Source organism: Pseudopodoces humilis, chromosome 1, assembly GCF_049639895.1.
Source record: "Pseudopodoces humilis isolate 2021_Gansu_Grassland_sample_001 chromosome 1, ASM4963989v1, whole genome shotgun sequence".
NCBI lineage: Eukaryota > Metazoa > Chordata > Aves > Passeriformes > Paridae > Pseudopodoces > Pseudopodoces humilis.
The window spans coordinates 49,910,683-49,923,681 of record NC_142200.1 but is presented as its reverse complement, the minus strand read 5'-3'; the positions used below and the strand labels follow the sequence as shown (position 1 = coordinate 49,923,681).

At 41.3% G+C, this 12,999-nt stretch overlaps 1 protein-coding gene across 10 annotated transcripts in view; it reads right to left on the bottom strand.

The window, feature by feature from the left end:
- PTPRM (protein tyrosine phosphatase receptor type M) overlaps positions 1-12,798 on the bottom strand; it is a 442,950-nt gene extending 430,152 nt beyond the window's left edge. For all 10 annotated transcript variants that reach the window (XM_088050998.1, XM_088051003.1, XM_088051039.1 and 7 more), the window contains exon 1: positions 12,371-12,798. In XM_088050998.1, the coding sequence (XP_087907124.1) occupies positions 12,371-12,443 (73 nt within the window). In that variant the 5' untranslated portion in view covers positions 12,444-12,798. The remainder of the gene's footprint in view (positions 1-12,370) is intronic.
- Between the last annotated feature and the right edge of the window lie 201 nt (positions 12,799-12,999).

The window sequence follows — 12,999 nt, the reverse complement described above, 5'->3', positions numbered from 1 at the left end:
GTAAAAACCATTCACACCCAAATAATATTACGAACAACATCCATCTGGTCTGAAATCTAGATCTGGCCGCTGTATCTCATTCCCCAGCAGCACTGCCTGCTGCTGCTATCAAGTGTTCAGTGTGAACCCGCTCCCTGCAAAGCAAGACTTAAACTCCACTCACTCACAGTACCTACTCATAAGCACACGCTTTGTTGTCACGTGTGTTAGCACATGCACAGGGCCATTTTGGTCTTATCTGTCTCAAGGAGAAATAAAAAGGCAAACCCCTTAACTTGTTATGAATGATACTCATGCAGGCAGGAATTGTATCCCCAAGCTTCCACCACAGCCACCCGGAGGCTCTGCAGCCTTCTGAAAACATGCACGTACTTCTCCAAACTCTAAGGGCAAAAGTGCCCCACAGCAACACAGGATATCCACATCAGAGCTGCCATCCTGCAGGCTCAGCTCCCTCCTCAGCTCTGTCACTGCTGCCCAGAGGATGGCACAAAATTATTTGAGGAGAAGTTGCACGCAGACCTCATAGCAGCTTTCCAGTGTCTGCATGGGGCCTACAAGGATGCCAGAGAGGAACACTTCATCAGGAAGTATACTGACAGGAAAAAGGGAAATAGCTTCCAACTGAGAGTAGATTAGATTATATATTAGGAAAAGAGTCTTTACTGTGTGGCTGGTGAAGCACTGGAACAGGTTGCTCAGAGAAGTTGCAGATGCCCCAACCCAGCAGTGTTGAAGGCCAGGTTGGACAGGGTTTGAGCAACCCTGTCTACTGGGAGGTAGAAAAGAATGAAAAATTCATGAAAAGAATTTTGGAACTAGATGATCTTCATGGCCCTATCTAACCCAAGCCATTCTATTATTTTATTTGTGGAACATAGTGATGAGGAACTGACATGAACAAAGAAAAGGCAGCGGAGAAAGCTCAGGAGGTGGAACGTAAGCAGCGTATTCTTAAAGGTGGCCTGGTGGTTAACAGCTTTGTTAAATATGTATTATATTTGCTGTAGAATACATTTTACTAAAGTACAATTTTAGAACTGAGTGCAGGTAAGAACCCTCCCTCTTCCTCTGCACAAAATTCCACAGTACACAGCTCAGGAAGATTACTATAATTGTCCAATTCCTTCTTTTATTGCTAGACCACTGGGCAGGGTGAAAGCACTGAAATCAGGGAAATGGGGCTGCTTATGAATGTTACATATTTGCTCAAAGCCAGTTTCAAGCACACAGATCCCTTTTTTTGAAGTTCTCCTCCCAAAGGTTTAGAAATACACATTTTTTAATCCCAGCATACAAGCAAGAATTAATTTTTCAGTGCTACAAATCTAGCGTGACACTGCAGTTCGTGAAGACTTCAATAGACTGAGTTCTGGAAACGTGAGCTTTCTCACTCAGAGACAGTGAGTGGTTCCTAAACTGTTGTTTGAAAAGCTGTGATCCACCCACTATGAGCACTGATTTGAAGTAAACAAGCACATCAGATACTGCCAGACTGAAGGAGATTTGCTGTGGACCAATTCATAAAACCAGAAGTTCATGTCCATTTTGAAATTAAATGTAATTCAAAAATATGGACAGTACTCATTGCAGTCTTGGGGTTTGGGCTGCACATCAGAAACTGGTTCTATTTTTTGCAATGGGCTCAACAGAAATGACAGGCGAGCAGTAACTTTAAAAACGCAAGTTTCCATGTTGCAGCCTAAACTGCCACCCAATCCATATAACCAAAACCTCTGAAGTAGTTTCTGACTGATGCCAGAATGACTCAACAACTGCTCCTTTGCATTTCCATTCATCAACAAGTCATTACAGATACCTTCCAAAATAAAAATTTAGACTTCCAACGGTTGTATCTGTTTCTCTGCAGAAATCAGAGAAAAAATTTCAAATGCACAGACAATGTGTGCACTGCTTATATTCCCTAATTCCCCTTGAGTTGACCTTGGCCATTCAGCAAGATAAAGCCCAGACAGTCTTTATCTGAAATTCTCAGTCTGAACATATGCTTCACCCCTACTCCAAGTCAGAATTAATATCTGCTCTTCAACACTCCAATTCCACTATATGACACAGGAAGGTACAGGTGAATAAGGCTGAAGTTCACAGTCAGCAATGATCTGCCAGTGAATCAACCCACAGGCACGACAGTATGTTTGCCTGTGACTGAAAACAGAAGTAGCCGAGGAAAATTATTTTTAAGGGGTTATTTCCCCATCATTTCCCTGCATGGATAACCTTATGCTACACACTGGGCTACAGCTTTACACTCTAAGGCTTTTTGTTTACACCTTTCTGTGGCCACAGAAAGTGTTTAACAAGGGTTAACATATAAGTGCCAAAAATTCAGAATGCAAAGAAGTACCAGATTCTCATGGACAAACTTTCCAAAGAGCAATTGTACATGTAAGGATCTAGCTTTGAACCTTCTGCAAGACTCATTTAAAAACCTCCATCCATATCAGCTGGTGGTGCATGGCTACTGCAGATGTCAGGGGTTTTACTTATCAAGAGTCCATTTCAACTTGTGTTGGGCTCCTGGGCCCTATGCAATTTCAATGCATATTTGCTCTAAAGGGTGTGTGCTTGTTTCAAACACTCTTAAATAAATAAAACAAACCCCAGTGTTTTTCCAAATCCACAAATGAAAGTGCTACGCCAGTTCACATAAATCCCTTGCTAGCCTAGATTTATGGAGGCAATTCTAACAACAATTCTTGAAGTAAAAATAAGTAAAACACACCTCATGAACTTTATATGTGGTCTCCAATCCATGTGCTTTGCTGTTGCCATAAACAGCAGGTACTAATGTCAGGCAATATGCCGGCTTCCATTTCACATTTTCACCTGCTAAGGTCTTAAATAGACATTAACTTTAGTTGTCTCCTAGTTTTGCCTGTTCCCCAGTGCAAAGTCTGTGACGCTCACAGACATAATCCCAAAAGGTTTCTTTCCCACTTAGAAAGCTGCTTGCAAAGGTTTTCCCCTGAGCTAGGACAGAGTCAAGATGACATCTCTCAGACACCATAAAAAGGGCATCAGCTGCACAGTGCCTCAAAATTATTACTGGGACAACAGTTTATCTTACATAACTGAGAAATTACTTCAGTATCAAGCTGTGTCTGCAGAAGTTAAAAAGAAAAAGCTTAAGTGATGTGTTATGTAAAGTGCTTATATTAAAGTGTTGAATGCAGTGCTTTGTAAAATGATTTTCATCTACTCTACTGAAGTCAGAAAAGGTAACATTAAAGGAAAAAGGCTTTTTCAGTCATTAACATAAGAACTACCCCACAGAGAACTATGGTTCCTGGAAGCGTCCATAACTGCCTCTATTTCCTAAACATGTGGCAGTATTTAACCTTTTTTTTTGAGTTTTCAGGGAAAATTGAAGCTAGAGGTGGTGACAAGTGCTGCTGTAGATTTTCTCTAAATACGTGTTGGGGTTCCAACCTATCACCTTCCTTTTTTGTAGTGTTTTGTAAATAGCAATTTAGCAGATTTCTCAACCATGGGGAAAAAAAAAAAAAAAAAAAAAGAAATTCCAGCTAGTCTGGCTGTGAAGATCCTTATCCATGTCACAAACACCAGAGCACAGAGTTAAATCTGCATCTCCCACACCTATGTGGGAGTTCTGATCACTAAGCAACTATTAAAACAGAAATTGAAAAAATGTATGTAAATATATATAAACATATACATAGATGCACACACATGTATGTCTTCTTCATGTTGTCCTCCAGAGGTGTGGTTCATGTTAGGCAATGTCATCCCAATGCGGAACCAGAGAAGTCTCCACGCTCAGAAAAAGTTCCACAGAGTTAAAACAGTACCTTGGTTAAGATTTTATTATGTATCTCAAAACAGTTAAGTAAAAAGAGGTATTACACTATAGAAACACTATTAACTTCCAAATTAATCATCAGAACACTGTTGTTTCTGAATTACACTGATTGACAGAAACATTACAGCAATTACTATATGCTATATATAGTCCCAACAGGTGTGCAAACAGTGTCAAACACCTTGAAACAAAAATATTTTCTTTCAAGTTTCTGCCACACCTTTGAGCACACTCTGAGCAGGCTGCACAGTTGTTAGGGAACATTGGACTTCTCACAGTGGATGAAAGATGGAAGAAGCAACAATGACATTTTTCAAACAAAACAAACATATAAATGACGTAAGAAGAAAGAGCAGCTGTACTAAACTAAGCAGCTACGGAGGAAACAGTTATGTCTGCTATAGTGCCTCACACAGTACATTGAGATGGCAGTTGACTTTCATGTTGGTTTTCAGCTGTTCTCTGAACTGTTAGAACAGTAAAATGCCATGAAGGTAAAAAATAGCAGAAGTGAGACAAACAGAAATTTCTATGGAGGTAGGGGACAATATGAACCCCTTTTGGAAACCTCCACCTCTTCTTGAGATATAACCTTTTTCTCTCAGGAACTGTGAGAAACTCTACCCTCAGAAACTATGTAGACTTGGCAACCAAAACTTTAAGATGTGCACATAGATGACTGTTTCATTGGTCACAAACTACTGCATCAGCCACAGCAGAATGACTAAGCATCAGCCACCAAAATAAGGAATTATTTGGCCATAGAAGGGAAAAAAAAATACAATCGCCCTGCCACTACCTCTGCATCAAGTACACCATGGAAAATGCACACATCTGCTAATAGGTAGTAATTCATCAACTTTATGACAGAGACATACAAACTAGTACACAGATTACAGGAACATGTATGTAAGTGAGCATATCAGGGGTAGAAATTATTTACTCAGTCTAATGTATATTCATCAGGAAAAAAAAAAAAAATTAACAGCCACTCAATTTATCTGCAACAATAACTCCGTCAAGGAAACCTTAAGTATTAGGTTACTGATCCAATGTTTATAGACCTGAAGGTACACAGAAACTCCTGTAATATCCTCCTCTATCTCATGTTAAAATCTTATCAGCACAAATAAACAGTTCTTTCACCTAATGAGCCTACATTTATGTATTACAGAATTAAAATAAAGGTCCACTGACAAAAATATTCTATCCACTACATTATTTATAAATAATCTAAACCATATTTGATTTTACAGTTAAGAACAAAAGATGTGACAGGATTTAAGACAATAAAGCATGATCTTTCTGAAAACTTCCCCAAAATAACTGTGTCTTAAAAATTAAAAAAAGCCAAACAATAAAACATCAAACAAGCAAAAATCCCCCAAAAATATGTGGTGGAAAAAATATCTGCTCTAAAACAGGCATGTGATGCTCTATTTCATTCTCCTAGAAGATGAAGAGCTGAAGTGATAAAAGAGGTAATTAGCTGTTAGTTATTCCAGAGCAAAAACACATTTCTAGTGATTAACAAAAAATGCTGTAAGAGATATTTATAATAGCTTAACAGTGAAGAAGATTAAAAAGCCAAAAAAACAGGGGGGAGCAATAAAAAAGCTAATTTACCCCTCAAAAAATCCCACTCTAACCAAAAATTACTGCTCTAAATCAGGGTATATTACACATGGGGGTGGGGAGGGGAAAAACAAACAGTCATAAGCAAAATGTTGGGTTTATACCATTTCGCAGAAAAAAATTAAAGATTCATTAACATCATTACATTTAATCATATGTGTAAAGATAATCAACTATTGCTATGTAAAGCTGTCAGAAGACATATCTGAGCCTTGAATACATTATTAAAAACAAATGTGTTGAAAACTAAGATAATGGAAAATAAGAAAATATGAATAATTATAAATTTACTTCAGTTTTCCTCAAGTAATTCAGCTGTCTTTTAGACTTCAGTGTATTTTTTTATATCCTCTTTTCTAGTAACTTCACATTTTCCATTCTTCCAGCAAATGCTATACCTTCTTTCCCACCTTTTCCCCCCCTCCAAAACAGACTAAGTCTAACCTGCTTTCAGAACTCCTTTCTGCTAATATTGCCATGGTTTTGTCTGAACAGCTGTGGTCATTACGGGGTTTTTTTTTTCTCCTACCTTGCTCCTTATGTGGCAAAGGGTCACTGTTGAGTCAGACACTTCTGGCTGAGACACTTCTTTCCTATTCTCTACAGATACTGAGCAAGGGTATGTCTTAGAGACATAAATACACCTTAATTTTTACTGTTATTACTCTCAGAAGTCTGGGCACAAAAATGTCTTTCCTTCATTTTCAAGCTTTACCCTCTGTACCTCCTCATAGCATTAATGGAAGCCACATGGCTTGAAAACCAGCACACCAACTCCTTAAGCCAAAAGGACAACGGAATTCCACTGACAGCAACATCATCTCCATAGATAATTATTCTGAATGGATCAGAAAGGTTCTTAATAGGTTTTGAGGAGACATGTACTCACACAAAACTTAAGGTTATATCTTAACCATCTTGACTGATCCTTAAAGAAAAGCTTATCAGATCTCTGCAGCAATAATTCTTACATTTAAAACACTAGGAAAACACTGGCAACTTCTCCATAGTTTTATGCATTTTATTATGTATTTTTGTCATATTTGAGCATTTGTTTGTCTTCATGTTGAATACTAACACTGATACTAAAATCAGCCTTTTCACATGTAATTAAAAGTTCATTTGTATTGTAATCAAACTGATGCAAACAAGCCACCAATGGATTAAAATTCTCTAGGTCACAAAAATCCATCATCTATTTTCACACCTCCCCACCTCCAAATACACCTACATTCTCACAAAGCCTAGCTTGCAGCCCTTTCTCTTTCTATGCTTAGAAAAATGGATTTAGAGATGCAGCTACACCTAGTGATCAGCAGCAGATCACAGCAGGCAAAACTCTGGAAGACATGACAAAATTCAGAAAGAAGTATCTGAATACATTTGGGTGAACCGGCTGACATAGGAAAATTTATTGCTACTTTTTTTTTTTTCCTAAATATATGGTCATATGCTCCAAATTGGTTTCTGTGTCTCGAAATCCTGTTTTAACATATAACATTGCACATCAGAAATAAGAGAACTGGAAGTTATCAACAAAATCAAATGAAATTAAATGAAATAAGGAGAAGATTCTCAATTTTTCCTAAAGAAAATGAACAGATAATTCAGCTGCATTCACACATTAACAGTTTGTTCCTGGGAAAATTTACAAAACTACTACTTCTTTACACAAGAGTCATAATTGTGAGCTGAAAGGTTCATAATTGCATGTCATTTCCTAGGGAAACATCTTCAGAATTTAGTGACATAGCATAGAAGAAGTAAGTGTTTGACAGTGATACTAACAAGCTTTAAACAGTAGAGATATCCCTCTCAAAAAGCCTTTCCTTTAGCATAAAGTTGCAACACGTGAAATACGGGATCAATTCACAGATCCTGACCCTGCAACATCATTGGACTTCGTTCCATCAAGTCTACACTTATTATCTTCCCCCCAGCTGAATGCAACGATGCACACTCAAGGGGTTGTCTCAGCAGAATGTGTAATACTGACCTGGCCACCAGCAACTCGCCTGTCTGACATTTCTGCTGATCGTCGCAGGGTGTGGGTGAGCGCACATGAGAAATAAACCATCCCCACATGTCTTCAGGTCAGATTCAAATGACATTAGCGAGGTGTAGTTCAGAAGCTTGCTCACTCTACCCTAACATGTTTTGTGATTTGCCTGGGGATTTCGTCTCCCTAGCTGTCAATCTAGCAATTTCTGTGAGCACTGAAGACATTATTTCATATATTATATGCGCTTATGTTGTTTCAGGACACCATGATTTGTTTTCCTCATGAATTCTGACAACTGCTAAATCATGAGACTAAATGAACACCACAACATTTTTTTCACCCAGTGCTATTACATCCTTCAAGTATTTTGTAAGATTTATTTCTAATTTCTGATGATGTTTCATTACGGTCTTTTGAAACCAGAACAGCTAAATAAAATAAATTAAAAAAAAAACCCCAAAAGATACCCACCACACAGTTTCTTTTTTGATTAAATACGCCACTTCCAGAGCCCTGACTCATTTTCACCTGAAGCATTCTAAAGCAAATCCCAGTTTACACAGGAACACAATCTTCACTTCATTTGTTATAACTGCAAAGAGTTGTTCGTTTTTTTTAAAAAAAAAAGGTCTAAAAAACAACATCACATTTAGAAGCAGGTTTTTCAAAACACTTCCATTAATTTGCTGGAGTATTTTAAATATGAATAGTCTTAGATGCAAAACAGAAATCGAGTCATTCACCTATTCACCTAACAGCTATAATAGCAGCAGCTAAAGTCTCTTTACAGCAGGAAGTTTGATTTGAGAATCTTCCCCCACAGTTCTCACTGTTTAGTGAAGCCAAGTCCATGCTATGACCTGTAGCTGGAATAGTTTAGCAAACGAGCTGACAAACTGCACCAACCACTAATAAAGCTGCATCTTCGCTGGCATATGTTACATCCCTTCGAAGATGCACAAATACAGACTTGATGGATGTGTGGAGAGAAAGAAAAGTAGGTGGAATAAACAATGCAAACAAAACCAGAATTTGCTAAAGTGAGATGCTACTACACTTAGAGTTCTTTCTTGCTAAAGTGATCCGAATAACTATTACAGCCTTCCAAAGAGAGATCCTGAATACTCCGAGAAATCTCTTTAAACACAGTTAATTATACCAGAAACTTCTTATTTTGTAGACATTGGCAGAAGCTTCATTTCAGCTAGGATAGGACCAATGAAGACTTAACCTATATTCTTTCTTTTCTCTGCAGTCACCAAACATTAACATGATCACAGTAAATTTCAACTTCAGCATGTCAAACTTCTTCCTTACATCCCTTTTCTGGAAAATGTGATCCCTCTTTTTAAAGTGCCTACACCCAAATATGAACAGATGAATCTAAGGCACAACAATTCTATTCAGAATGCAAGGTTTTGTAATTTTAATCCATTAAATAGCTTGAGAGTTACTTTTATGTAAAACCTTTACCACTCCCTAGGAAAAGTCATTTTCAAGTTTCGTACAGCACTCTTCCTCCTTTTCTTCTCTTCATAATTGCCACTAGTCCTGGTTCATTACAAATGGCCTCCCACAAGCATTTTTAATCAGTCTGTCCATCCCTCTCACTGCAATCAGACTCATTCCTTCTCAGAGAAATACAAAAACTTTTTAAACCATAAAAAAGTTTTATGCCAGTGCCATAAAGAGAGGCATTGATATACAACCTCAGTGCTTTTCACAGCAAAAGAGAATATAACAGACTAATAATAGCCCTCCCTCTTTAAGAGTCAGGTTGTAACCAAGAAACACCAATTTCAGAATTCAGGCTGTGTGCACATTTACATCTACCTGAATATGAATGCCTTCACAAAACCAGTTTCCAAGTTCTGTTACACATTTCCTTGCTTTCAATTTCAGCTCCCCGTTTCTGTATTTGACAGAACTCATCCCATCCAGACACTTAATTTTATGTGAGATCAAATATTTAAGTTTACAATGTCCCTTCTAACTTCCTGTATCTCTGTGTTTGACCTAAATCCCTTACAGGAGTGAATTGCTTTCCCTAGCCTGAATAATCTACCAAAGAGGTGGATGACGAAACGTGGCGGAGTCAAGTGACATTTTCTATGACTGAACACCACTCTTCAGGGACTTTTTTAATATTAGCATTCAGTCTTCACATGGGACCAACTTAATAACATTTTGCTGAAATTATAAACAAAACCAGCTAAATTAGTTGTGATATAGTTTCTCAGAAAGAAACTCAAAAATAGTAAAAAAACCCAAACCAAAAACTAATCTTGCAGGAAAGAGTCCACCTACTTTTAAAAACTTAGGATAAGCAGTACTATCCATTTAAGTCAATTTTTTCAGTAATATCTCTCGAATTCAAATTCTTGAGATCATTTACTTCTTGAACTGATGAATCCAGAATTTTAAAATCTTTAATTAAGGACTCAGAGAAAATCTCATTGTTATTAACTGTTAAGCTGCTTTCAAAAGATTACTTGAGAGCTCCCAGGCCTTAAAAAGCCAAGGTCTGATCTTTCAGTAAGATTATTTTCTAAATAAGAAACTCAAGACAATAGCTGAACATAGCATTAGAACCAATCTTTGTGAAACAAATCAGTCAGTTTAGAAAAGGGTAAAAATAAAAATGGAACTATAAATGCCACAGGCACTTAATTCATACACTGCTATTCTTTGCTTAGAACATGTCTGGAGTTGGCTTTGTTTCTTCTTTCTTTGTTTTAAACTTTTCATAGGTTAGTCATATAACTCCCTTCTGCAATAAGGGACAGCTATTACAAAAGATAACTCCCCAACTCAAGGATGGATTTAATTTAATTTCTATGATGGTAATGCATCAAGGTTTTAACAAAGGAAACAGGATTTCCCCCCCCAATCAGAAATGATACCTAGACACAAGTTTCATATGGTAAAGTACAAAAATGGAAATTTCATCAATCTTGTTCCAAGTGCTGAGAATCAATACTAAAAAGAAAAAATTCTGTAAATGCACCTTCACAAATAATCTTTTCCTTCAATATTTAACATACATATACATATGCACACATGGGGAGAAAACTGTGCAGACTCTGCATCCCATGCCATCCTTTGCAGTCTCACTGAAATGCGTGAATAGCAGCCTTCATTATTGAGTACTTCAGCTGGTGTGGAATTGCACCCTTGGAATACCTGTATGCACAACTCATTGGTGAATTGTTTGCGGTTTTCAGCACTGTTCTCTCCACAGCGTGTGTCAGGTAAATGAATACAAGATACAAATCAAACAGTAATGTGGGATTGTTCTTCAGCAACACGAACAGCCCTTCAGTGCTGATCCCACTACAGTATCAGCACATCGCAAGCACAAGCTATTTGAATATCCAGAAGAAGAGTTGCCCCAGCTTAAATTTGAACTAAAAGTAAGATAGTCCACACGGGTCAGCAATGAGTTACAGATTTATCTTAATAAACCATGTGCTCCCATTGAAGTCTGGACACTAGAATTCCAACATTAATGCGTTGTAGAGCTAATACAACCGTGTACCGTTTCATAATTCGCTGCAGAGCATACCTTCCTTCTAACAGGACTTTGGAAAATTGTTACATATCACCTTGGAACAAAACATTTTTCTACTAGGAGAGCTTCTGTGTCATCTACAGTAAAAATGCTCTCTGGGGGGAATGCAGCTACGTATACAAGAGGTCCCTGGAACCAAACATAAAACCTGAATTTCAATTTTTTTTAGTAAGTTCTCAACCAAACCACCAATTCCCAGCCATAAAACTTGGTTTAGCTACAGTGCTCCATAGAAGCAACATGTAATGTGCAAAATATAAACTATTCTGCAGCCTGAGCAACAAGGAGTCAAAAGGACTGCTTCCCACCAGATCAAAGCACACTTCGCACGAGCTGAGGACCAGATGTCTCCAATTTAACGTGCTTTCAGTCGCACTAACTTCATGTTAAGAACAAAACAAACAAAAAAAAATTCTGAAGTTACTCTTTGCAGTGAAACACGCAGAACTATTTCACAATCCAAATTTCTATCTAAAATTACGGGTTTCTCCAACATATAAATAGGACGGGGTGCAGGCAAGGGACTCGAGACCAAAAGAACCATGTGTAGGTCTGGGGACTCGGGAACCAGAGGAACGCTGCCGCTGATGGGGCACTTCGCCGGGCCCCTCTCGGCCCTGAACGCGGGCACCCATCGGCGGCGGGCAGCTCCTGCCCTGCCCTCTCAGGTGACGCTCTGGGGGCTGCGGAGAGCGCGGGGCCGGGGCTTTCCCTCCGCCTCTGCCGGCGTCTCACAGCCGCAGCTCCGGGCAGCGCCGAGGGCCAGTGCCCAAGCACCGGCGGGCGGGCAGAGCCGCGGGGCCCCGCCGGCCCCTCCGGGGAGCACCGCAAGCCCTCCTTCCTCCCGTCGCCAGCCGCGGTGGCGGGCGGAGCGCCGGTACCAGCTCACCTCGCCCCTCCGCCTCCCGAGCCGGGCAGCGGGAAACTTTCGGGAAGTCAGCGGCGGAAAAACGCCGGAGCGAGCCCGAGTCCCGCCCGTCCCTCCAGCCCTGCCCTAGGGCTGCCCGAGCCCCGCCAGCCTCTCGACCTTCCATCAGGGCTCAGGGGCGCCAGCGGAGCGGCATCCCGCCACCGCTGCCTCCTCTGGACACTTTTTCCACCCCATCGACGCAGCGGTTCTGAAGTGTCAGACCCGTCAGGGGGATGTGGATGGGGAAAAAAAAATAAAAAAATAAGGAGAAAAAGAAAAAAGATGCAGAAGAAAACAAAAACCCAACCCAAACCCCCACCGCCTCCCAAGTGCCCGCGCTCCCCCCTGCCCCTTCGCCGCTTGGCCCCCGGGAAGGCTGCCCGGCCCCGGGCTGGCGAGCCGACTCCTTACCTGTGAACGTCTGCGCTCCCGCTGCCAGCAGAAGTCCGGCCAAAGTAACCAGGCAAGTTCCAACTTTCCCCATATTTCCAGCCCTTCCTGCTCCGAATCCAGCAAAGTGTCAAAGTGTTTGCCAAAGTAGGAGGCGCTCCTCTCGCCCCCCTCCAGTCCAGTGGGGCAGGCGAGGAGGGGGCGGCCGGACTCCCGCACTTGGTGCCCCGAGGGCTGCTCTCCCTTCCTCGCCCTCTCTCCGCTCTTAAGGGCAGGGAAGAGGGTGCGAAGTGACCGGCGGCCGCCCACCCGTCTGCCTTCCTCCAGCCGCGCCGCTGCCCCGGGGGCTGTTTGGGCTCCGCTCGCCTCCCCCGGTGCCCGGGGGGGGCACCCTTAATCGCGGAGCCTCCCCGGCCGGCGCCGCCGCTAGTCCCGGCTCAGCTCGGCTCCCTGACTGACTCGCGGTCCCCCCCGGCGGGCGGGCGGGCTGAAGGGAGCGCGGAAAGTCACGCCCAGCCGCCGGCGCCGCCGCTGTCCCCCGCTAGAGGGCGAGGCGGCCGGGCCCCGCCGCCGACAGCAGCTCGGGGGCGGCCGCCGCCTGCGGGGGCGAAGCGCTCGCGTCTCCTTCCCGCCCCGCTGCCCCGAGAGCG